Raw genomic sequence first — 27,525 nt, forward strand, 5'->3', positions numbered from 1 at the left:
GAAAGTTACCTAGACTCTGCAAAGGTCAGTTTTCTCATCTATAAGATGGGATAAATAAATCCCACTAGAATGTAAACTGGTACAGCCACTGTGGAGAACAGCTTGGAGATAGATACCTTAGAAATCTATACATAGAACTTCCATATGACCCCGCAATCCCACTCTTGGGCATCTATCCGGACAAAACTTTACTTAAAAGAGACACGTGCACCCGCATGTTCATTGCAGCACTATTCACAAGAGCCAGGACATGGAAACAACCCAAATGTCCATCCACAGATGATTGGATTCGGAAGATGGGGTATATTTACACAATGGAATACTACTCAGCCATAAAAAAGAATGACATCATGCCATTTGCAGCAACATGGATGGAGCTAGAGAACCTCATCCTGAGTGAAATGAGCCAGAAAGACAAAGACAAATACCATATGATATCACTTATAACTGGAATCTAATATCCAGCACAAAGGAACATCTCCTCAGAAAAGAAAATCATGGACTTGGAGGAGAGACTTGTGGCTGCCTGATGGGAGGGGGAGGGAGTGGGAGGGATAGGGAGCTTGGGCTTATCAGACACAACTTAGAATAGATTTACAAGGAGATCCTGCTGAATAATAGCATTGAGAACTTTGTCTAGATACTCATGTTGCAACAGAAGAAAGGGTGGGGGGAAAATATAATTGTAATGTATACATGTAAGGATAACCTGACCCCCTTGCTGTACAGTGGGAAAATAAAATAAATAAATAAATCCCACTAGAGAGCTGTTGGAAGGATTACAAGGTACACATGTAAGGTATAGAGCAAAATGTTTGATACAGAGTAGGTACTGGGGGGAAACATCTTTTTCCCATTTTGATCCTCTGGCAGCAGAAGACTAAACTGGGCCTCAGCAGGGGAGAGCAATCCTTGGACAATTTAGAGCAAGCAAGAATGCATTTCCCAAGATATTAATCTTTCTTCCTTTTGAGAGGTTCATGGTACTGTTTGGCCTAGGGCTTTCTGACTGAGCTTGCTGTAAACACACCCAGAATGTAAACACATACACACGCACCCCACCGCCACAACTACCACACCAGTTAAGTCGATTATGCTACATTTGCCTACAGATGCCCACATAAAATGCATCCTAGTTTCCTGTGGTTGGCAGTCATGGGTGCCCCCAGCATGCTGGCCCTGATTAATGTGCGGGATATGTGGGTTTGGGGCATTAACATATACCCAAGCCTTCAGTGAGAGGCCAGACTGCTCACGTAAACAGTCCCTGCTCATTCTGTTTCTGTTTCCCACAACATAAAATAAACTGGCTGTCACATATGTATTGTAAGTAAACCGAGAAGTTTCTGAAGTACATATATGGCAAACCAGCTCATAAATAGATGGCTGAGGAGCTTTTGTTTCCGAAGTAAATTGTGCGTAGACAATGACCTTACAGTGGAATAGACACCATTTGCACCTAGCATTGGTTGGCTTTATTTTTTATAACTACCTTATGAAGACATAATTTACATACTATATAGTCCATGCACGCAAGGTGTTCAATTCAAAACTTTTTAGTATATTCACCGAGTTTTGTAGCCATCACCACAACCAATTTTAGAACATTTTTATCACCTTGAAAGCTCAAAACCATTAGGACTTATTCCCCCTCATCCCTCACACAGTCCTTGAGAATCACCAACCAATCTGCTTTCAGTCTCTAGGTGTGCCAGTTCTGGACATTTCAAAATCAAACGGGAATATACGATACATGACTTTTTGTGCCTGGCTTCTCCCACTTAGCGTACTGTCTTCCAGGTTCATCCATGCCGTGGCAAGGATCAGTGCCTCATTCTTTCTACGGCTGCATAACCTGCCATGATAGGGGTGTGCCGCCTTGTATTTACCCATTCATCAGTTTATGGACATTTGGATTGTCTCTCTGTTTTTCTACATTTTGAATCATGTCGCTGTGAACACTCATATACAAGTTTGTATGTGGACACATATTTCATTTCTCTTGGGTGTATATCTAGAAAAAGAACTGCCGTGTCAAATGATAATTCTACATTAAATTTTTCAAGGAACTGTCACACTATTTTCCAAAGTGGCTGCACCATTTTACATTCCCCCCGAGCAATGTATGAGGGCCCCCATTTTCCGATCTCCTTGCCAACACGTGGGATCATCTATCTTTTTGAGTCTTACTCTCCCAGCAGGTGTGAGGTGGTACATCCCTGTAGTTTTGATTTGCATTTCTCTGATGGCCAGTGATTTTGAGCATGTCTTCAAGTCCTTATTGGCCAACCGTATGTATGTTCCATATACTTTCTTTGGAGGTACATGGGGTGAAGGTATGTGATGGAATTCAACAGAATCCTGGAGGAATCAGATACAGGAATGATACTCTATAGTTCTTTTGTTAAAAAAAAACTTTTCTGCTAGCGCAATGAACGTCCTAAGGAATTTGGAACTTTAATCTTGAGACTGGAATTTGTGAGCTAACCATAAATCACTTAACCAAAACAAGACAAAATGCTATTCAACAAAATGTTGAAGGAAGCAGTAAGATTAATAACTAAAGAAAACAAATGACTTCAATACCATAACTTTAAAAAAAAACTATGAAAATAGAACTGTAAGTCATCTGTCCATTGGTCAAAGGTGTTAGCACTGCCTCTTGTATCAAAGATTAAGACCCCAGCCCGATAACCTGTCAAGCAGAGTCTACTGAAGTGATGTTTAAGTAAGTGGGGGGGTGGGAGGAATGGGATGATTAATAGCAAAAATAACAACCAACTTCTCAGGATACTCTCTGGCAAGCTTTGTTGTAAACAGAGAGGAAAGCAGAGCCTAAGTTTCACCTGCAATACCTGTTATCCTTGCCACAACTCTGCAAGATTTTTTTTTTTACTTGTTGCTCTTGGCAGAGGTATGCTTATTTGTTACTGAGAAGGGCAACAAAAATCCTTCTGTATTTGCCTCTTGCTGAGGTCAGCAGCCACTGGGAGTTCCTTGAGCATAAAATTCCAGGTAGGTACTATAGACCCACCCTTACCCAGAGCTGATTGGCCCAGGGGCAGTGAATGACCCAAGAGTCACCCAACTGGTAGGGGCCTATGAGGAGGTGTGCTGAGATGGTTTTCCCAGCAGGGATGCCACAGCCCAAACTGAGCTAATGGCATTCTCTTTGTTGCTATTGGCTGAGAGATGTAGTAATTGCTTTTCCGTGGGGGCTAGAGCAGAAAGAGCCAGGAACAGAGAAAAGAAGATTTTAAAGTATTAAGATCCCAGAATAGTCATCCATGGATTCTTCCTATTAGGGTTGTCAGGCATATCAAGGGATGGAGACCCTACAGGTATCCTGGCAACAAAGGACCTCTTATCCTGAGTATCCAAGAGGCTATAGCACAATGTCATCATGTCTTATTTTATGGACGAGGAAATCCATCCCAACACACACACACACACACACACACACACACCATCACACTGCTTAAAACTTTTCAATAGCTGCTCTCTGCCCCTCGACTACAATCCAATATCTCTGCTCTGTGGCCTATGAGACCCTGAAATTCTTCTCGCTCCCCCACGACCATTTCTCCAAGTGTTTCTTACGCCCTCTCCCCCTCACTCACTCTGAACTGTCTTCATCCGGCTACTTGAACCTGCTCGTCCTCTGGTTCCCCAGAGTCTTTACACAAACGATTCCTTCTTCCTGGAGCGCTTCCGCCCTCTCTCCACCAACCCAATACCTCTTCAGCCTGGGATGCCTCACCGTAAACCTCACTTCTCCAGGCATTAAACATACAAGTGCCACAGCCAGGTTGATCTGGTTCTACAGCCCTGAAGAAACGGGAAGCAGGGGTGGGGGTGGGACTCTCTGAACTGCACCCCACGATTCACTGGATATCCACGCCAAGGGTTCTCTCAGAAGCACAAGCAGCAACCTGCGGCCACCCCCTCTCTGAGGGGTCCTCTCAGAGTCTTGCTGCCAAGTGCCAGGGCTGGAGAGCTGTGGTGCTGGAGGACCCCCTGCCACCTCCTCCCAAGAGACGTGCAAAGGTAGCACTGGGCCTCCAAACTCGGGGAGACACATTCCTAGGCAAGCAGAGGATGAGGGACCCTTTCGTGTGCGCTTTGCTTTTGTAATGGATGCTGCTGCAATGGGCAGACTGCAGTGAGCTTTTTTTTTTTTTTTTTTTTTTTTAAGAATACGGTTTTACATGTACAGGTGACCTTGTGATGTGAAAAAAGCACTACAGACAATAGCGCTGTAAAGCAAAGAAATCCCCTTCTAACGTGCCTCTGTTTAAAACTAACATTATAACACAACTGAGATAACACGTCACTTAGAAAGTTGAATTTCTCAGAAGTCTGGTGTCTAGTTCAGTGGGATGTTTCGGTACTAACCACGCCTGTATGCCTGGTGAGATTACTGTCAACCCTGAAGAAGTAGTAAAAAAATGGTATTTTCTCTAATGTATCACATCTTGATTTTCCTAAGAGGGTGGGAGAGAATGGAAGAAGATACACTATAATTTTAGGAACCGTGTTTCAAGTCTGGTTGTGTAAGATTGATTTCAGTTCTTCATTTGCAAACAAACACTTGCTGGTTCTCTTATTAACGCATACTCTCTAAAAACGACTTTTTTGAGATATATGTTCCACAGAGGCCTATAAATTTATCAACGTATGCAACCATCACCATAATCCAATTTTAGCACACTTCAATCACCCTAATAACAGCATCCCTGGTGCCCAAGAGCAGGCATCCCCCTTTCCCACCCCCAGCCCCAGGCAACCACTAATCTACTTTCTGTCTCCATAGATTTGTGGAAGGCATTAGCTCTTCACACACACAGGCAAAATATAAATAAAAAACACCTCTCAAACAAAAGCTATCTTCCCTTTAATAAAATCCTACTTCTAGATCAAGATTTCGGCATCCGTGATGTTTAAAATTTTTAGTAAACAATGTGAAGGCTCCAAACAAACCTACGAACATGTCTTTCCACCGTAAAACACTGTTTGCAACCTTGTGACAACTCACCAATAGACAGCATTTTTCCATCAGGCAACATTTTCCTCATTAAAGCCACAAGAGTCCGCTTTACCTTCTGCCAGCACCCCTGCCCCCCCAATTAAACTTCTAACAGGGGAAAGAGTTGATAGCATATACATTTAATTTTATTTGCAGACAAGACCCTGGCGAGACTTAGTCTCCTCCAAATTTGGATGACTAGCTGAAGCGAGCCAATGAAACTTCCCCAAATGATATCCTGTTCTGCAGCTTTTTCAGGGCTGTGATAAGGTTTCAAGACATCAAACACTCCTTACAGATACTCTGGAAATTCATCCGACTAGTCAAAAAGCCACTAACTTCCTTAGCAACGCTGAAATATTGTGAGCAGTTCCCAGTTAATTATAGATCTGTTATTCTAAGGAACAATCATCAATTGAGAGCCTTTTCATTTAATTAGTGAAGGGGTATTATACAGCTTCTACAAAACAGCCTTTCGTCCCTTAACGACCAATGGGAAAAATTCTTATCATGGTACGCGAGCAGTTGCCTCTGCCGTATATACAGACATCATAATTCTCGAGAAACTAGTGTTTCCGAATTGCCTTTCTCTATTAAAGAATTGACCATTGGTCCCCATGACAAATATATGAAAGTGAGTCATTTCCTCACATCTCTGCAGCCCAGCCCCACAGTGAAAGGAGATAAATCATGTTCCCTTTGAGTCTGTACCAGGCAATTTACGGCCCTAAAATGCAGCAGCCTCGTTCAGGTCAATCCACAGCCTTCGGACAGCAGCCTTCGCCGGCCACAGATGGCCGGTCCCCGAGTCTGATGCACTGGCTCCCACAAGGGTGCTGACCCGGTTTCTATTTTCAACTGGAATTTCCTCCGCTGGGGTGATCTGTGTCCCCGTCTCTGGGGCATTTGCCTGCTTCTCTGTGCAGTGCCCCACCGTCCCCCTGGCTTCGGAACCGAAGAGAATCCCAGGCTCACCCTCCAGCAGGGTCCAGGGAGAAGATGACTCGGGGCCCTTCTGCTGCCTGCATGCTGGGAAGCGGGTTTTGTGAGCCTCCCAAGCTCCCGTGAGGAGGCACCTGGGTGCTATTTACTCAGGAAGTTGCTGAGCTCTAAGACGAGACCTGCAGGAAATGATAGCGGGCGGCCACGATGTAGGGCTGAAACTGTAAAGACGGCTCCGTTCAAAGGGTCACAAGAATGAGGAAGAGTCAGCCAAGAGAAACATCACCAAGCCTAAGACGGAGCCGTTTCCCTTGGCAAAACACGGGCCGCCCTGGCAGGACCCAGAGCACTCCCTCCGCCCAGCTCCCGGGGCAAAGCGCTCAGCAAGCTCTGAGAGTTTAAAGAAAAGGGCAGTGGTGTTTCAGGGTCAGCCCTTGGAGGCCCCTTTACATTCTTCCCTCCGAGGGAGTTCTGCATACACTCAAGCAAACATCTCAAAGCCCAAACAAGAAGAACCAGCACTTTTTTTTTTTTTTTCTTTTTAGGGCCACACCCACGACATACGGAGGTTCCCAGGCTAGGGGTCTAACTGGAGCTACAGCTACTGGCCTACACCCCAGCCACAGCAATGCTAGATCCCAGCCTAGTCTGCAACGCGCATCACAGCTCATGGCAATGCTGGATCCTTAACCTGCTGAGTGAGGCCAGGGATCGAACCCACAACCTCATGGTTCCTAGTCGGATTTGTTTCTGCTGTGCCACAATGGGAACTCCAAGAAGAACCAGCCCTTTGAAACCAATGAGCAAAGGACATGTTTCAGGCTTCAATTCTCCACCTTGACCTGGTAAGAAGAGCAAGGCCCACAAAAAGTATTCTGCCTAGACGACTGACAAAATAAGCTACGAAAAAATTGCACCTTTTAACTTAAAAATTGCAAAGCGTTCGCTGGTGACTGAGAGAATCAGACATGGTGGGGAGGGTAGGTTTCAGACACTATAACCTATAGGTGGATGCATCTTACTTTTTCTCCCAGCAGCCTCAGGGTAGACACTAGATGTTGTCTTTTTGGAAACTTGCTTTCCACCCGGGACACACACCCAGTTCTCCACACATGCTGGCGCATAAATGAATGTTCAGTGACATTTTACCCTCACCTGAACCATACCCGACATTCTTCTCCACGCTAACCATGTGTGTCCCCTTTCTTTTGCCCTCTTTCTTATATAACAGGAGACCCACATGCAGCATAGTAAATATTTTGGAGTCTGCATGCAACTGTCTGTCAGTAGTCTGGTGCAACGACTCAACTCTGTCACTGTAGCATGAAAGCAGCCTTAGTCAATATATAAATGAAGAGACACGGTTATTTCCCATACAACCTGATTTAAGGCCACTAAGTTTTGTATTGTCCATCATTTTCACGTGTCATGAATGAGTCTCCTTTCGATTTGCCTTTTTCCCTGTTGTTTAAAAATGTAGTACTTCCCTCTTCTTAGCTCTTTGCAGGCTGTAGTAAAAGCAGGCAGGGGTCCAGATTTGGACCCACGGGCCACAGTTCGCTGATCCCTGACTTGGGCAGCTGAGGGACTGCAATGTGGTAGGTGCTCTACTAGGGGTGAGCACCTACAGAACAAACGGAGAAACAATACAGGATGTGGCAACTTGTCCAACCCGTTGGTTCGATGGAGGAAGACAGGGCAAAGGTTTTAGACCCCAGAGAGGTGACGTCGTGTGTGTCTTATTTTTAATTTAGCTTATCCATTTCCGTGGCAAAATGGATCAAAGTAATCAGCTAATTTCCAAATACCGGCTCTGATTTCTGCCAACTAAAGGATTAATATGTTTTTCTTCCAATTGTAAATGACCTCATGCACAATTTCAGAAGGTTTTAAAATGAGGTCCTACCGTGCAGCATAGGTAACTATATCCAATGTCTTGGGATAGACTATGATGGAAGATAGCATAAGAAAAGGAATACACACACACACGCACACACACACACACACACACACACACACGCAGGACTGGGTCACTTTGCTGTACATCAGAAATTGGCCCAACACTGCAAATCAACTATACTTTAATTAAAAAAAAACCCTAAAAAACAGGAGTGACATTCCTGTTGTGACTCAGGGGAAACAAATCTGACCAGTATCCATGGGCAGATCCCTGGCCTCATTCGGTGGGTTAAGGATCTGGTGTTGCCCTGAGCTGTGGTGTAGGTCGCAGATGCAGCTCAGATTCCGTGTTGCTCTGGCTGTGGGGTAGGCTGGCAGCTGCAGCTCTGATTGGACCCCTAGCCTGGGAACCTCGATATGCCGCGGGTGCGGCCCTAAAAAGACAGAAAAATACGGGAGCTAAATTTACAAATGTTTCTAAAGTGACACTAGTAAATTAAAGCAAACTTAAACATCTCCTGGAGATTCTGAAGGCTTTCCTTTTGATATATTGAGGGACCAGAGCACCAGGAAGCAGGGGAAGACTGTGATGATTCTGTTCAAATGTTAATATATTCAGACTATATTCCATAAGAGTCCCTTGATATCTGTTCGGTCTACAGCCAATCAATGTGGATTTGTGGGGACCAGTATCAGTGAGATGGCCCCACTTTCTTGCCTTTGCTGTTTAATACATATTGATATCAATGACCAAAAGAATTCATTGACCGAACTGGGAAAAAACTGAGACAGGTTTGCACCTTCTCAACAGTGCCGGTGTCGGCGTTCCCATCGTGGCTCAGTGGAAACGAGTCTGACTAGTATCCATGAGGACACAGGTTCCATCCCCGGCCTTGCTCAATGGGTTACGGATCCAGCGTTGCCGTGAGCTGTGGTGTAGGCCAGCAGCTACAGCTCTGATTCGACCCCTGGCCTGGGAACCTCCATATACCGCAGGGGCAGCACTAAAAAAAAAAAAAAAAAAAAAAAGACCAAAAAAATGCCAGTGTTTTCAGAATTTGATTACCTACTGTGGCAAAGTGAATGACTTGCCTTATGTCTTCACCCCTTCCTGCACTCACACCCTTGCCATGGCCCCATCATGAAGGAAGTGTACTTCCCTACCCAGTGACATTAGGCTTGGAGGTGAACTGCCAGTGGCATGTGGGTGGAGATGGGCGTGTGCCCGAGTCCTGCCCATGCATTCAGAATCCGTAGTCAATTCCACTCGGCATAGTGTGACTGTGCTCCCTAATGCTGCTCCACCAACCTTGGCCCCAGAATAAACCCATGATGAATGGAAACGACTGAGGAGCCAAGCCCTGCAGGACTGGCAGCTTGACCTCAGCTCAAACAGCTGAGCTCAGCCCAGAGAAACCAACTCCAGCTGACCCACAGATACACGAGAAGTGATGGTTGTTTTAAGCCACTGAATTCCAAAGCAATTTGTTATGCGGCATCAGTGTGGCAGTCGCTAACTGATACAAACACAATTCTACAGTTCAGACAACACAGTCCAAAGTAAAACATCACTTTGTGTGCCTGTGGGTATATGTGCATATTTGCCAAGAGTTCCATATTTCATTTCTTTTAAATGTTATCCAAAAATTTTTAAACTGTTTCCCAGCACAGAAATGTCATGGAAGGTCCTATGGTGCTTCACATTCAGGTTCTCTCTAGACCCCCTACAATGCGTGACACAAAGTATCTCCATCGGTATATTCCCTGCCTATCTAGTTTTAAAAAGCCAGAGGTTGGTCTAAGAATGTCTAGGTTTAAAAAAAATATTCTCCCTTTCTAAGAAAGATCAAAGCAAATCATACAGTCAGACTTGGATAAGTGAAGTCTCTAACAGGAGTGCACCTCTGTTGGTAGAATTAGACAGCATCAGCTCTTTTTACACCTTTTTTTTTTTTTTAATAGTGGGAACCAAATAAAGGCAGGAAGTCTTTATAACTGTGTCCCGATGATAAGGTTTCCCTCCACAGCCATCCTGAATAAAAACAGCTATTAAGGTTTTTTGGAACCAGCTAATCTTGATAAGGTTCAAACTTTTCCCCAAGAGAGGTCTACGGACAGCCACTCCCTCTGAAATGAATGAATAAAAATGCATGTGTACCACGAACGCCAGGGTTCACACAACGCTTGTGCCGTCCAGAGCACAAGCGGATCATGGCTACCACAACTACATGTGGGACTTGTGTTTATCCCCGTGCACAAATACTTCTGGAGGGCAGAGTGCCAGCTCTCATGTCCTTTTTCCAGGCTGCTGCAAGTTCAACCACGCGGTTGTCATTCCTGAAATGGAAGTTCCCTTAGAACGGCCATGCAAAGAGGGAGCGTGGAGCGTGCAGGCAGGAGCTAAGTTCTCCGGTGTTGCCATCCAAAGCACTTCGCCAGAGAAAACAGGAGAGTTGGAATCACAAAATCACCGCAACCCTCGACTAAAAATAGCAAGCAGGATGTTCTTTGTTTGTGATTGTATGTATTAGTAACAATAAGAACACCCGTGTCCCTTCTGAGCTCATTATCCATTCACCTGAACTGTCTCCTGGTAGGTTTCGGAACGTTTCTGACATCAATGATCACCAGAGGCAGGAAGGTTCTCACTGCGCCAGAAGGACAGTGGAAGTGATGTGAATGGTGTCATTTAAGGGAGAACAGGTCAGCGGGTGACTGGATTAGGTGGAGGTAGGAGGTAGTGCAGGTGTGTCTATAAAGGGGGAGCGTAAGGAAGTGCTTTCGTGGTGATGGCACAGTCCTGTATCTTGAATATGGTGGAAGACACGTCAATCTATACGGCTGATAAACCTGCCTGGCTCTCTCCCCCTCCGCTTTCGGCCTCCCTCCCTTCCTCCTCCCCTCCTGCTCTGCCTCGCACTACCAAGAAGCCTGCGTGTAAAAAAACCAGTGAAACGTGCACAAGGTCTGTAGTCAAGGTAACGGTATTATACTGATGTCAATTTCCTGGTTTTGATATTGTGCTATAATTATGTAAAATGCTATCACGGAGGGAAGCTGGATACAGGGTACACAGGATCTCTTGATACTACTTTGGCAACTTCCTGTGAGTCTAGAATACAAAATGCAAAGTTTTCTAACATGGCATTTCAAAGGGGTCACGTCCAGCCAATGCCATTTTAACAGTCGACCACCGTGCAGTGGTTCAAGCACCAAGACCTGCTGAAAGACAAGAGTTTGCGTGCCAGTCCCACCACTTACTACTGCGTGAGCTTTTTTATTTATGTATTTATTTATTTTGGTCTTTTTAGGGCCACACTTGCGACATAGGGAGGTTCCCAGGCTAGGGGTCCAATCAGAGCTGTAGCTGCCAGCCTATGCCACCGCCACAGCCATGCCAGATCCGAGCCATATCTGTGACCTACATCACAGCTCACAACGCTGGATCTTTAACCCCCTGAGCAAGGCCAGGGATCGATCCTGCATCCTCACGGATGCCAGTCATATTCCTTTCTGCTGAGCCACGACAGGAACTCCTACTGCGTGACCTTGAAACACATCTAAACTCAGTACCATGGTTTCTGCATCTTAGAAATGGGAATGATAGTAGGACCTACCCTCACAGGGTTCTTTTAAGGATTAAATGAGATAATATATGTAATATGCCCAGGGCTCGTGAAAAGCCTTCCATCAATATTGGCTTTTATGATTAAGACTGTAAGTCAGCCTAAATATTTCTAAGAGCTCCAGGTTACCGATTAATGTTGCTGATGTTTAAACACCCACTAAGCGTCAGGCACAGGCTTCCTGTGTGATCAAAGACACTGAGTCCAAATCTGGCCTCTGCCCCTCTGGAGTTCTCAGTTCTGCAATGACCACGGTTTTCTGAAGATGTAAGCGCACGCAAGATGGAAGTTATGAAAGTGCATACACAGGGGCCTCAAGGAGGAACCAGCTTAAGAATGAGAGGCACTTTTCGGCAGTCAAGGTTAAAATGGGACTTTGCTCTCTGCTCAGCTCGCTGCAGGAGCCGGGTGGTTGACCTTTTCCGCCAGAGATAAATGAGACGAGAGCGCGGGCGAACCCGTTTGTGTTGATGTGTAACGTCAAGGGTTAAAACTCTTTACCCGCCAACCAGGAAAAGCTACTCCAGGTCTTCCTTTACCATTGTTTGGAAAATAAATTACATTAGCCTCTCCAAAGGAGCTAAGGAGGGGGAAAAAAAAAATCTATTAACCTATTATAGTTTAAATTTGTATAAATACATTAAGATCAAGGCATTTCTGAATTAAGCCTGGAGCTTCTCAGTAGTAAATGACCACATATATCATAATAATTCATGAAGCGTAAGCACTTTAACAGGCATGTGGTGTGAATATTCTTAAGACATGCACATCATGTAGGGATGGAGTTGGCATGACACATTAGGAGTTTAAATGTAGTGACGAACCCACAGGGGAGAGGAAAGAGACGTTCTAAGCCATGTGGGAGTCCTCTAATACGCAGGAATTAAGGGTCTTTCATAATGTAATTAAATCCCAAACAAGACTCCAAGTGCATAGGATGAATTCTCTGGTTGCCAACTCTCCCCTGCTTCTGCCAAAACAACACAAAAATCTCTGCCCTTCTCGGTGTTGATCTGTCCCCTTTGAGACTGAGCTCAATGGATTTCATCTCAATGGACTTGTTGATTTTGGTACCCAGAAGGAGCTGAGGGAGCAGGAAGACCAAGAGGTCAGGGTGTTTGCCTATGGCCCCGCTCCATCCCTGCTTCTCCATATTTTGCCCTTGCTGCCATCCTCGCTGGCGATAGTTCCAGGGTCCCTTCCAGCCCAGGCTGGAAATCACAGGGTTCTGGTAATATGGGTCCCTCCCTGTGCCCATGGGCTACCAGCTGCCCTGTTGCGAATTGCTGTGCGTCTCACCACCCCCTTGTTGATGTTGATTCTCTTAAACCTGTTGACCATCACTGATAGGTTAACAGTTCATTGCTTAAGTTAAGCCTTTCTTTCTTTTTCTTTGGAGCGTGCCCTCTGCTTCCGGCCGCATCCTCATGGATGCCATGCCCTTCTCTGTGAGTCAGGAGTTAAGATATGAGAATACCTCATCTTTTGAGGTCAAAGTTAAGACTGTGTCTTACATTTTGCTTAGAACATCAAAATGACATCATAATGGGACTGTTACAGGTCATGTGCACAGACACTTATAGACATAATACTATGTGTTGCCATTTTCAAATTCCTCCAGAAAACTGGACGTTCCATTTTCTTGCTAAATTCGCATTACTCTGTGGACCAAATTACAACAGCACCACCAAGTAAGGAATTTAGAGCGACGTCAGAGTCCTGTTCGTGATGGGTGGCACCCACTTGGCACAGGTTGCTCAGCAAATGCAAGCCTGAGGTGTTCCACACACGAATGACAGATTTTAAGCCTCTGTGTTTCACTTAAACAGACCAGAGATTTCAGTCAGCTACAGAAAGGGGGCATTCAAAAACACGGGTTTTCTTTATTTTGTATTGACATATACTTGATTCACAATGTTGTGCCAATTTCTGCCGTACAGCAAAGTGCCTCAGTCATTCACGTGTGTACATTCTTTTTTAATCTTCTTTTCCATCATGGTCTATCCCAGGAGATTGGACATAGTTCCCTGTGCTGGACAGTAGGACCTCATTGCTTATCTATTCTGAAAGCCAGAGTGTGCATCTACTAACCCCCAACCCTCCGTCCATCCCACTCTCCGGCCCCGCCCCCTTGGCAACCGCAAGTCTGTTCTCTATGTTCTGCGACTCTGTTTCTGTTTTGTAGGTAGGTTCATTCATGTCATATTTTAGCTTCCACATATAAGCGGTATCATATGGTATTTGCCTTTCTCTTTCTTACTTCGCTTGCAATATTAATCTCTAGTTGCATCCATGTTGCTGCAAATGGCATTATTGCATTCTTTTAAGAACTGAGTAGTATTCCACTGCACACATATACCACATCTTCTTAAGCCACGCATTTGTTGGTGGACAATTAGGTTGTTTTCATGCCTTGGCTATTGTGAATAGTCCTGCTATGAACAAAGGGGTGCATGTATACTTTTTTTTTTTCATTTTTAAAAAGCTTTATTGAAGTAGAGCTGATTTACAATGTTGTGACAATTTCTGCTGTACGACAAAGTGATTCAGTTATACATGTACACACACTCATTCTTTTTCAGATTCTTTTCCCATATAGACGATCACTGAATATTGGTAGAGTTCCCTGTGCTATACAGCATGTTCCCACTGACCAACCACCCCATATACCACAGTGTGCATATGCCAATCCCAAACACCCAGAGCATGGAGCTTTTTGAATTATAGTTTTGTCTGGATAGATGCCTGGAGTGGAATTGCTGGATCATATGGTAGTTCTATATTTAGAACTGAGGTACCTCCATACTGTCTTCCAAAGTGGTCGCACCAATTTACGTTCCCACCAGCAGGGTAGGAGGGTTCCCTTTTCTCCACACCCTCTCCAGCATTTGTTTTTCGTAGACTCATTAATGACGGCCATTCTGACCAGTGTGAGGTGGCACCTCCTTGTAGTTTTAATTTGCATTTCTCTATTAATTAGTGATGTTGAGCATCTTTTCATGTGCCTACTGGCCATTCATATGCCTTCTTTGAAGAAATGTCTATGTAGGTCTTCTGTCCATTTTTCAGTTGGGTGGGTTGTTTGTTTGTTGCTGTTGAGTTGTATGAATTATTTGCATATTCTGGAGACTAAGCCCTGTCAGTTGCATCATTTGCAACTAATTTCTCCCATTCTGTCTTTTCATTTCATTTATGGTGCAAGAGTTTGTAAGTTTGACTAGGTCCCATTTGTTTATTTTTGTTTTTATTTTTACTGCCTTGAGCCAAAAAAAAATTTTTTTAAGTTTATTCTTCTGAAAATCTTTTGCTGTTTCTATGGCAAGTTTTCCCCTAAGCCATGACTTCAAATTCTTCTGAAAACTTCATCTCAGAAATCTAATTTACTTGGCACTTCACACACTCAACTTTACTATAAGAATTTAACTGAGAAGAGTTCTAAGAATGTGTCAAATAACTAAAGAAACAGGGAGAAAATCCTGACTGATTTTCACTTCAAAGGGTCATGACGTCTTTCAGGGAAAGAGCCCTTGGTAACACTGATCATATTTGAGCGAACAAAGTAGTCTTATATTTTGTGTATAACTTATCCAAACTGAGATACATCCCATAAACACATCCAAGCAGTCACCATAAAGACAGAAAAAGCAGTACCGTATAAGGAGGGGTGGCAGCCCTTATTGTTTTATTTGATCTCTTTAAGTTTTAAGTGTTCAGAAAGTATTTAAGAATAAAAGAAATCAGGAGTTCCCGTCGTGGCGCAGTGGTTAACGAATCCGACTAGGAACCATGAGGTTGCGGGTTCGGTCCCTGCCCCTGCTCAGTGGGTTAAGGATCCGGTGTTGCCGTGAGCTGTGGTGTAGGTTGCAGACGCGGCTCGGATCCCGCGTTGCTGTGGCTCTGGCGTAGGCCGGTGGCTACAGCTCCGATTGGACCCCTAGCCTGGGAACCTCCATATGCCGCGGGAGCGGCCCAAGAAATAGCAAAAAGACAAAATAAATAAATAAATAAATAAATAAAAGAAATCAGCATAGTCTACCTTTTGAAAATAAGAGTGGAGCTAGAAAATCTGAGAAGGTACAGTAAAAGCTACTAAATTAACCGTATTTGTAATCGCTGCTGATGGTCTGAAATTTTGCAAGCATCTAAGACCTTTATATCGCCCCATCATTTTCAGAGCTTACGATGTAAAACAGGTCACGCTAATTAACATCCACTAATAGAGCCAGGACTTGAGAAAGGGCCCCACAAACCTTGCCAGTGGCAGACGAGATAGACCACAGATACACCTGCCACCCTGGGCTACTTGGAGACTTTGGACCAGGATGACAGCGAGAGAGAAGAGCTAGGAGAAGCTGTCTTCCTCCTCCTCCCCTCTGCTTTTCTTTCAGAGCCTTTACCTGTTCCTCAGGGCAGGCCAGAACACACTGCATCCTCAGTGAGTAATTGCTGGACAGAAGCGGGCCCTAGCTCCTTATTCACATACAGTCTCAGATCCAACACCCCAGCATGCAGGCTCTCTGAGAAACCCTTCATTGCCTAGTTTGGAGATGATGATTCTTAATTTTCAACCCAGGACGATCAGATTTAATGAAGTGGTATTCCAGCTAAGTCAGAACGGAGGTAGTGAATTTAGATAAGGCTGTTCAAGAAGTCAGCTGAAGTCTCACACAGGAGAGAAGACAGGAAACATTAAAAAAACAAGGCCCAAGATTCCAAAGGGCACAGCATCAAGGAGGGAAGAAGTACGAAGCCCAAGGCAATGAGGTTTCAGAAGGGCCCCCATCACCCTTCCCAGAGTAATCGCCCCACTCCCCCACGGTGTGAAACATGCTCTTCGTAACCATGACTCACAGCTGGAACAGGTAACTCACATTTTGTCCATCGCTGAAGCCACAGGGAAATGTGTCTAATTCACTTCACAGAGCCCTACACAAAATGAATCTCAAAAACAGCAAAGACTTTGACGTCCGCAGGGACACAGCTAGGTCAAGGTTTCTCAGTCTCAGCACCATGCACATTTGGGCTGGACCATTCTTTATTAGGTTGTGCTGTGCACGGTCGGATGTTGTGCAGCTTCTCAGGTCTCTAGCTACTAGATGCCAGTAGAACACCTTGCCAGTTGTGACAACCAACAACACCTCCAGACATTTCCTAGTGTCCCACTGGCTTAGAGTACCTAGAAAATGGATGCTGAGGGGCATAGGGCCAGACCACGCTATGTCGAGGAAGCATATTCCTAAGCTCGTATCCTTAGTGGGTGCCGTTGAAATGAATGCTAGGTCGTGCAACAAAAGACCTTTCTGAAAACTTGTAATCTATTACCTCAGGGTCACCTCAGGCAAAGTGCTGGATTGAACTCTCTGGACCCACTTTGCTGCTGAATCTTAGACTTGGGAGAGGCTTCTTGAACAGTAAGTGGTTCACCACGTAAATCAACTGGTAGTGTTCAAACACGGCTGACATCAGAATCACCTCCAGTAATATCACAACCAAGGTGAGACTCAAGTGTATCTGGTGCTGGCTTAGCACAATGGGGGGGGGGACAGGAAAAGTAAATAATACAAGTTTATTATCAGAAAGGACTAGGGAAAGGGTAGTACTTATATTCCTATGATTGACAGATATCTCTGCTACGCAACAGCCAACACGAATCCAATACGTTATCAACTAACAGTGGCGCTTAAGAAGTGTTTTGAAGGATGGGAGATGTGGCCTCCTAAGACGATGAGAGTTCCAGACCAAAGAGGCCACATTCAGGGAAAACTGAGCGCAGCCAAAAAAGAAAGCATGTTGGGAAGTGGGTGGGGTTGCGTGAGGAAGGTCGAAAAAGCATCCAAGATTTTAGTAGAAGTGTTGATGAAGGTGATGCCATCATCTCTGACTTATTCGCAACTTGAGAAATGTTGGCTTTTGTGGGGAGACAAATGACAAGCAAGAGTGTTATAAAAGTGCATTCCGGGCCATGCAGCAGGGCAGCACAAGTTCCGCTGAATTTCCTAAGATGTCTGTCTACGCAGGCAGTGCTGATGAGTGATAACTGATTCCTATCAGCTTGGTTTGCAATGGTGCCCAGTTCTGGGTGTCTTCGGAATTACCAAAGAATATCCTGTAATCAACACCGCTGCACTATTAAGTGGGCTGAACGACTTTAAAGTCTTCCAAAATCCGAGGTTCACAGAGAGCAAAGTTGGAAGCATCCATATTAAGACCTTAACTGATTTGGGTGAAGAAAGGCCCCCGTCAGGGCAGCTTAGCCCTTCTAGTGGGTTCCTTCGGAAGGGGTTAAGCAGAGCAGGGAAACAGTCAGCAAGTTAATGACGAGGCTGTGGTCAAGAGCACAGATTGTGAGGCAACTGCCCCAAGCAGGAAGTGACACCGGCAACCGAGGAGCTCAGAAGGAGACCAGTCCAAGGGACAAGAATGGCTGCATCTTGACAGCTGGACTCCATGGGCAGCAGTCCCAAATCAGAATCGAAGCCCCCTGCTTTTTGCCACACCTCAGTGTACAGAACACCCGTCACCCACCAGAGAGGTCCCTTAGCCAGTGGCAGGGTGAAATGTGCATGTCTCCCTCTCAGAGAAAGGGGTGACAATGAGCGTGTGCCTCCAGGGAGATGCTGGGGAGAACAGTATTCATCAGCTGTTCCAAAATGCCTCTGATAATGCGTTCGAAAACTAACTCTCAGGGCAGTGATTCTACTGGAGAAATCCCCGTCTTTCATTGCATAGCTTGTCATGAGAGGAGACGTGTGTTACAAGATCTTGGTGGACTAGCACGGCTTGTAAGATGCTCTTTGGGGTTTATGGGACAAAGCATGTGGGGACTGCTGGGAAGAGGGCAGGTGCATGTTATCTTTAACGCAGGCTAAGTGACCTGACTTGAGGAGAGCCAACATAGGTGGGAGAACACCGTTAAAGCCATGATCACTGGAGCTGGAGTGACTCATCTGTCTACCCCCGGCACCTGTGCTGCATCCGAGGCTCTCTCTGTACCTCCGTGTGGGTCTCTCTCTGAAGTCCTGCTTGTTCATCGAAGACTATACATAACACTCCTAACATTTACCATGTCTGCGCTTTCCCAACCTTACGACCCAGTAATTGTCACACCTTCTTAAAAACATACATGAACATCAGATAGACTGGGGGGGGGAGGGGTCTCAAGCAGGAGCAATTCTGCCCTCCAGGGGACATGTGGCACTGTCTGGAACTATACTTGGTCATCACGGTTGGGTGTGGGGCAGGGCTATGGTGCCGGCGTCTAGGGTGTAGAGGTCAAGGGTCCTGCGGAACATTGTACGGCGCACAGGCCAGCCCCACAGCAGAGAACCACCGTGCTCAAAACACTCCTTTGGCTGAGGCTGAGAAACCCTGAGAAAGACATAAAGAGATGGCTCTGAACTTAATGCATATTTAAATTAGGGGCTTTGTCTACACCAGTCCAATGAAGGAGCTCTTTGACCATGTAACACAACAGTATGGCTGGTTACACTAAGTCGCTGAAGGGACAATAGTTGATTGTTGGTTTATTATGGTGCCCAAAGAGGAAGGGGGGAGGATGATTCAGCTCATCTACGTCAATTGTCTAGATGAGTCAGGTGAGCTCTGTGGGGTCAGGACCCCTGGATGAAGCTCCCTGTTCTGTCACCCACTACACCTGTGCCACCTTGATCTCTAGCTCTCTAAGCTTGGGCTTCTTCAGCTACAAAACAGAAAACCTAGCTAACCCACCAGCTGGATCTGAAGCTGCAATTGATACAGACTGTGTCCAAACACTTTGCCGCTGGTATAAGACAATAACTAATAATGAGAAACTGCATTTTCCCAGAAGGGCTGCCAGGAAATCGTTGATTTGTGCCTTTTATCTGTGACCCTCATCCTCCAGCACCTCCATAACCCATCCCAACGCAGCCGGGTTGGTTCAGTGCCCTAAGCATCTTTCCAATGTGCTGACTGCTCTCAATTTCCAGTCGAGCTCAAGCGCAGGTCATCTCCTCCCATCTCTCCCCGGCCCAGATGCCCTGATACACTCTGGCTCCTCTCCACCCCCAACTCCATCCTGGGGCCAGAGCAGGATTTTCAAAATGCAAATCGGATCAAGTCACCAAAAGGCGTCAAGGATGACACCCAGCTGGAAGGATGGAGTCGCCATAAATTCCATGTGGGAAAACCGTGGGAGGAAAAGGTCGGGAGGAAAAAACATTAGCTGCTAACACACATTTTTGTTACGATGCTAAAACAAGGAGAGAGTTGTGCTCTACTTCAGGAGAGTGTTCACTGATTATATAAATGCAGGATGCTCTTATCTACTTCAGTGTTTGTATGTCTCTCTTTGTGACCATTAGGGCCATTTAAAAAGATGAGTGAAGAGGTCAAAGCCACTCTTAACATTTTCACTATTTAATCATCTTTGGGAAAGTGACTGAATAGCTGGCACACAACAGGCACTCAACAAATGCTGGATGAACAAATAAAATGTGAGCCACTGATTTCTTCTAAGTAGCCTGACTTTGGACAAATGAGAAAAGCACTGAAGGAAGATATTACATACTTGCCCCCAGATTATATGTCAGAGGAGGTAAGAGGTGCCGAGGACATGTGAAGGCTAATTCTTTTCCACGAAGATTCGGACCGAGAGAGCGGCCAGGACTCCAGGACGATACGCAGTGGGGCAAGACGACATTGAGCGAAAGAAGTGGAATATTTATGCTCAAAGGCCAAACGAGCTCTTGGAATTATCTAAACCCACGTGGGGGAAGCAGATGAAGAGGGATAGATCTTAAGCCATAAAGGGTTATGTCAATATGAAAAACAATGGGTCACACTTAATAAAGAACATTCTTTTGACTTGGGACTGATAGAGCACTGCTGAATGCTGCTGCTTTATCATTCCAAAGTATGCAGAGGAAACTTCAGAGGACCTGGGTAACTTCTTCCAACCTGAGAGCCAACACATTCCCTCTGGAATCTTCCCTTTAATAGTCTTAAATCAAAAACTATGGGTGTGGTGGGCTGTGCCATAATAAAGGGCTATTTCACCAGCGAATCCTCAGCCTGCAAGAGGAGACATTAACATCAGCTTGGCTAAAAGTTTATGGTCTTAGGAGAATGAGCAAGCTGATTGAAAATAACTGCTCAATTGTTTTGTGATGCATCGGCTGTATCATCTGCATAAGTGAGGCAAGGGTCCAAGGTACAATGAATAGACTTTTTTTTTTTTTTTTAAGGAGCCAGTTCTCACCTTTCCTCCCCCACCTCGAAAATCACATTGACATCTCGGATTACAAATCAAAGAGCCCCAGCACGCAGTTCAAAATCTGCAAAAGGTAGTGGGGTGAGATGGCGATTGGGCACAAGGAGCGCAGGCTAGATTCCTCACTGCAAAGAAACCTCTGCTGAAAGCGGGTTGCCGTTAGCACCGCTTTGAAAGGCAAATCACTGAGCCGCTAGTGCCTCCAAAAAAAAAAAAAAACACAAGAGGCATTAGTAACTTACTGGTGTCTCACTTGGCATTTCTTTCAGGGCAAGGAACTCTAGCAAACCTAGAGAAAGAGCCGTCCTGGGTTCCTAGAATGAGCGTCTTGAGAAGGAATCTTCACGCTTTTCTAGTACCGGCCCCTTTGCTCTGGCGCAGCAAAGTGAAACTGCAGAAGTTCAAGGTTAGCCCAATGGCCCCCCAGAGGATCTAGGACCCCACTCTGCAGCCAAGGAACTAGTTGGGGCAGCTCCAGGACCTCCCCACCTACCACCCCAGTCCATCTCGACGACTCCTTCCTTGAAAAAAAAAATTGTTTTAACATGGAGAGTGCATTTTGGAAGATGCGAATTCCAGACAGATAACTGTCTCCGCCTGATTATAATTATTGATGATTCTTGTCTTAAGTGTCTGCCTGCTACTCTCCAGTTTTTAAAGTTGGCATTCAGCAGGTCCAATCTCTATAGTGCAAATCAGGCAAGGAAAACTCGGGAAAGTAGCAGATGACACAACGACTGCAGCGCCCCAGCTCAAAACGATACATCTTACAAAGAGGAATGTCCGAGGACTGGGGTAAACGAACACGGATGCCTGCCGGCTTCCTGGAGGCGGCACAGCCTTTAGAAGTAGTACTCATTGCTCAGAAACATCTATTTTCTTTCTACTTTTCTTTCTTACGCCTTTGCTCTTTCTCAAAAATAAACTCAATCTAGAATCTGGATTTGGTCGGTCGGTCATTACTCTTGAAAGCTTGCCTCCTTCTTTAAAGGAAAAACCCCGTGAGCTTTTTCTCTGGTGTCTCCTGCGGACCCCAGGGCCCGGCAGTGCCTGGCATACAGGAGAATATTTGAGGCAACAGGGAGAAAGAAGAGAGGCCGCCGACAGAAGACCCCCTGGCACCTTCTTTGATTAATCAGATAATGTGCAACATCGGGGCCCGCTACAAACTCACAGGGAAATGCACGCCCCCTTTCCCAAGGAGCAAACCCGCTGCGCCCCAGCGCGCCCTGCGGCATTTCTCGGGAGTCCACTGGCCACGGAGGCTGGGATCACCCAGCGGCTCTGCCTCCCGTTCAGTTCTATGTCGGTTTTTGCAGCGTCTCTGACCGAAGGTTGAGTGGCCCAACCTGGGCCCAGCCCCAGGAGCCCCACTTCTCAGCCCTGGCCAGCGAGGCGGCGGCAGGGTCCGGCCCTTGGCCGCGAACGCCCTGACCTCTGCGCGGGGCAAAGGACCACGGCTCCGGGGTGGGGGTCCCCTTCTAAGGGGCTCTCGAGTTTCTGAGCAGGTGACACTCGTGCACGCGGCACTCTCCACCCCACCCCACACACACCGAGGACCTCTGGGGAGCTACGGATCCCTTCCACCCCGCTCGGTCCCCCTCCCAGGCCGGCCAAGTGGCGCCCCCTGTCGCCTCCGCGCGCGCCGGGACACTCACCGCGTAGTGCAGCTGCGGTTTCTCGCGGTACACCGGGTCCCCCATGTCGCCGCCGGGGAGGAGTGGCGGGCCCCCGGGCGCAGCCTAGGGTCGTGGCGCCTCTCCGGGGTCCCCCTATTTGACCGCCATCCTGGGGCGGACCCCGGACGCGAGCCCTGCTCCTTGCGCCCCAAGCGCGGTGCGAAGCGTCCCGGGCACCAGCGTCCCGCCGCGGAGCCGGCGGGGACACGGAGGAGGCGACGGCGAAGGGGAAGGAGGAGGAGGGGGTGGGGGGGAGGAGGGAGAGGCCGAGTCAGATTCGATGGGCGGGCGTTTAATTCCTTCCGCCCCTGGCGGGCCCCAGTCGCGATCGCCGCCGCCAGCTGTTGGGGGCCGGAGCGACCGAGTGCGCCCACGACAGGTGTCAGGGCGGCCGGCGCTCCTAACTCCTGCCACCCCGCCCCTGCCCAGGCCCAAGGGACCCTGGACACCGGCGCTGGGGCTGCTGAAGCCTTCAGTACCAGCGAGAGGGCGAGCTTGGGTTTCCAAGAAAGAGAGACTTCCACTAACTTTGAAGCCGGGGGTGTGAGCCTGACGCCAAGAGACAATTCGGAACCGGCCGGCGAGGGTGGAGTTTCGGTCTCCGCAAAGCCTTCCTTTGCGAGAGTCTCAAGGGCGGGAACCCTAGGAGAGGGCAGGCCGGGGGGCAGGGGGGGCTGCGGAGAAGAGGGAGGTGGGGCGGCATGCTTTGGGCAAACTGAGTCCCAGAGGGCTTGCGGGACCTGCGTGTGTCTAGGAAATCCCACTGGAAGGGGGAGTTCTGGAAAATCTGCTGCAATTCTGCTGCAAGTGAGCACTAGCTTAGAGCGAGGCTGGGTCTGAGTTGGGGGTGGCAGGAGCTCGCTCAAAGCCCTCCTGTGTATGTCTCAACAAATCGGAGAACAACACAGCAAAGGACCTGGAAAATGAAGAAGAAACCTATACTATTTGCAAACGCTGTCAGATACACCAAATCAGTTTAGCACACACTGGAGATGCACAAGGCCACCTAACACTGGCCTCTGCTCTGCTCTGCGCCCCTGGACGCCTTCGCTTTAAGACATCATGGAGAGCACCGGGGCCCCTCCATGAGCCTCTCATAGGCTGAGTCCAGACCAAGGGAAGGTTTGGGCCCAGCGTAGAGATTCCCGATACAGAGAAATCAATCAATCCAAGTCCAAGAGGGGCGGCTATCAAGTGGAAGATGGATTTGTGGGCGCCTTGTGTCAAATTTAAGGGTCTCACTGTATGGGAGTCCCTGGGTGGCCATCCACCTGCTGGGGGGGGGGCGCACTAGGAAAAGAGGATGGGACCCCTGCGTTTCACTGCTTACAATTCAGTGGGCTAACCACTCCCAGCAGAGGGTACATTAAAACACTTGGCAGCATAGTTTTGAACAGCATGGGAACGTGAAGCCAGGGCTAAAGGTATCCTAAGAATCTACCACTAGACACCATGACAGTTCCTCTCCCTGGAAAACTGTAAGATTATATCTAGTAAAGCTGATCATATGCCGACCCTCTGACCCAGCAAATCCACTCCTAGACGTATAGAGAAATGAGTGCCAATGACCTTCTCGTGTGCAAGGGTGTTCATAGTATCGTTAAGCAGAATCACCAAAATGAAAACAGTCCAAATGCCCATCAGCGGGTGCATGACGGGCCAACCGTGGCCCCTCCATACACAGTGGAATACAGACTGCTCAGCACGGAAAGGAAAATGGACTGATGGACATGACGACATGGATTATTCTCGCAAATGCTGTGTCCAGAGAAAGAAAGCAGACCCAAAAGAGGACATACTGTCAGATTCCATTTATTTAATTCTGGAGCCGGAATTCACATGTTGGACTGAAATAGGCACATATGATCTATGGCGAGAGAAGCCAGAATCGTGATTACCAAGATGGGGAGGTGGTCCTGGCGGGGAAGGAGATACAAGGGAAGGTTTTCGGGTCCTGGAAATGGTTGTATCCTGATCTATAGGACAGTTACCCAAGAACACCCATACGTAAAAACTCACTGAGTGGTACAGCTCAGATTTGTGCGATTTACACCCTTTGCTGTGTGTATTTTGTACTGCAACAACACAAGGGCAAAAATAAATTCAAACTCAATCCCCTGCCCCAAACAGGAACTTCCCGCCAGAATGCTACTGTTTTAAGAGAAAGTCTTAAAACAGTTTGCTCAAACTCTCCAGTTTCCTTCTCCTTATAGCCTGCCTTGCCCAGACTGCCTTTCCCTCTGCAAAGTGGGAGAAGAGAGCGAACCCGTTCACTTTGCAGGAGGACCCTCCTGCTCCCCCACATGTCCAGGCAGAGCTGGAAAAATGACACACTGAAGTCCCCTCTTCACTTTCATTCTGCTCTGCAGCTGAAAGCAACCTTTGGAGCTACATCAGCAGAGACCCTTAGAATAAGGCAGAGAACCAGCTCGGGCCTCGCCACGCCACACAGCAGCCTTCAGAAAAAGCAGCTGGAGCAGCCAAAGGAGGACGCGCGTACACAAATGCCCCGACTTGGGCACCTTTGCTTCCCTGTGCTCGATTTAGAAATAAGACCTCTCCAGCCTTAGAACTTCTTTCCCTGTCATACCGGTCATGAAGCCCTCCAAACTCAAAATCCCTCTTCCTAGAACAACTATTTCATGATTAATATATATAAACCATTCGCGGTGGGTCTCTGGATTTAAAAGACCCTTAAATATATCCTTTGATCATTACCCTTGAGTATGTCACCTCCATGTTAAAATTGGGTCCTCTGAGATTTTGTTTGTTTGTATTCTGCCTTGGGAAAATTTAAGAAGTCACTAAATGGTATTACTGTAAGCCAAAAATAACCCATCATTCCCTCAGTGTGGGATGACTTCTGCCTGCTAGCTTATTTCTTGCTAAATCGTCATTGCTAAGTTGGAGTTAAATTTTCAAGGGCAATAGGGATTGTTTGTTTGTTTGTTTCTCTGCTTCAAAGGTTTGAGGAGATAGGACAAAGCATTTCAGAAAAAGAAATGATCGGTCCGGGCTGCAAGACTCTTGCGTTCACCTTGGAGTGAATCGTACATGGCTTCAGTTCTCATTCCATTTGTTCGAGTCTTGACAAGGGATCTAGAAGACGGCAGACCTCGAAGAGGCTTGCTACAGCTTAAACAGTTTGCTCATATGATATCACTTCTATGTGGACTCTAAAAAAGGATACAAATGAACCCACTTACAAAACAAAAAGAGACTCCCAGACACAGAAGACAAACTTGTGGGTACCGAAGGGAAAGAGGGAGAGGGATAATTTAGGAAATGGGGATTTTTTTAAAATTCGATTAGAATGTAGTTGACTTACAATGTTGTGTTAGTTTCAGGTATAGAGCAAAGTGAATATATATATATATATATATATATATATATATATATATATATTCCATTACTTTTCCCAAATAGGTTATTACAAAATACAGAGTAGATTGCCCTGCGTTATACAGTAGGTTCTTGTTAACCATCTATTTTATACAGTAGGGTGTATATGTTATTCCCATGGTCAGGAATTGGAGATTAACAGGTATACACTACTATATATGAAAATAGATAAACAACCAGGACCCACTGTGTAGCACGGGGAATTATAGTCAATATCTTGTACTAACGGGTGATGAAAAGAAACCGAAAAAGAATACATATATAAACTGAATCACAGTGCTGTCCACCTGAAACACTGTAAATCAACTATACTTCCATAAAAAACTTAAACAATTTGAATTCCACACATGTATTTATTCTATTTCACGGTATTTTTAAACACCGCTCTCATAAGAATTTCTTTTCTGCACATCTCTACGTCCAGGCATCCTTCACATGGTATTTAACGATTCACTTGTTTACTTATTCAGTAAATATTTTAAGTGCATACAATTCGCAGGCATTGTTCTAGGTCATTTCAACTCTGCATTAAATGGCAGGAGCTTTCAAGATTCAGGTTTGATCTTTTGGGGTAATGGAGAGAGACAATAAAACGTCCCTTCAGAGAAGGCTGAACTTCCTGTCACTCGCTGCTTAGATTAAGTGTCTGCTTGGCTCGGGTTCTCTCACGGTTAGTCATTTTTTTAAATAAATTTCTCTGGTGTTTCTAATTTTCCCCAGAGAGGATTCAAGACTACTCTTTAGGAGTTCCTCTACAAGCATCCCTTTTTTTCTTTTTCTTTTTAGGGCCGCCCCCACGGCATATGGAGGTTCCCAGGCTAGGGGTGGCATCGGAGCTGCAGCTGCCGGCCTGCACCACGTGCACAGCAAGGCCAGACCCGAGCTGTGTCTGCGACCTACACCACAGCTCGCGGCAGCGCTGAGCCTTAACCCCTGAGCAAGCCTAGGGATGGAACCCGCATCCACATGGATACTCGTCAGGTTCATAACCCACTGAGCCACAACGGGAACACCATCTGCCAGCGTCCCTTTTAAGAAAACAACATGTCATGCTCACAGTGGCCCGTCCATGACTTCCTGCCCCCAAACATCACAGCCCTTCCAGAACAGAAGGCTGTCCCCGCCGCCCCGGGCATTTAAATTAAAAGCCCAGTTTGCATTTACTCCGCCGGCCTATAAGCTGAGTTAATATTTTCCACATTTAGGGCCAACCCAAGGGTGATTACTTTTTTTAAGAACCATTTCACCTTAATCTGCGGAAGCAAACGCAGCTTGAGGCTTTAGGCGGCGCGAGGGCGCAGGTGCGAAGCAAAACCCGCCGAGATGAGAATGAGGCTCTTCACGCACACGTGGCTCTGCCGCTGTGGACAAGAGTGGCTCGGGGAACCTCTTCCCCCAAACCCAGGGCCCATAGGCTTCCATCCTACGATCTTGTCAAGCCCCCTCCAAGAAGACTTTCTGATTTTTGAAACAGAAATATTGACCATACACACAGTGCAGCTCCACGAATTACTGCACGGCACACACCCACCTGGTCCTCAGCAGGGCTAAGGGCAAGGACACTACCGCTGGTGTCCCTCAGCTGCCCCGTAACACCCTCCCCTCGGGCCAAGCCAGGGGCAGACACCGCCCTATCTTTTATGGGCTTCACGGACTCATTTCCCTTTGCTGTTGCTGTGGTTGTGTTTTTACATTTTTTAA

At 46.6% G+C, this 27,525-nt stretch overlaps 1 protein-coding gene across 2 annotated transcripts in view; it reads right to left on the reverse strand.

Annotated features, from left to right (window-relative positions):
• ARHGAP6 (Rho GTPase activating protein 6) overlaps positions 1 to 27,525 on the reverse strand; it is a 536,775-nt gene that overhangs the window by 266,037 nt on the left and 243,213 nt on the right. The window contains exon 1 of one of the 2 annotated variants that reach the window (XM_047765257.1): positions 22,402 to 23,002. The exons of the other annotated variant lie outside the window; for it this stretch is intronic. Coding sequence (XP_047621213.1) covers positions 22,402 to 22,446 — 45 coding nt within the window. The 5' untranslated portion in view covers positions 22,447 to 23,002. Of the gene's footprint in view, positions 1 to 22,401; positions 23,003 to 27,525 lie in introns of those variants that run through there. 2 annotated transcript variants of the gene reach the window in all.

The sequence above is a fragment of the Phacochoerus africanus genome, chromosome X (assembly GCF_016906955.1).
Source record: "Phacochoerus africanus isolate WHEZ1 chromosome X, ROS_Pafr_v1, whole genome shotgun sequence".
Lineage (NCBI taxonomy): Eukaryota > Metazoa > Chordata > Mammalia > Artiodactyla > Suidae > Phacochoerus > Phacochoerus africanus.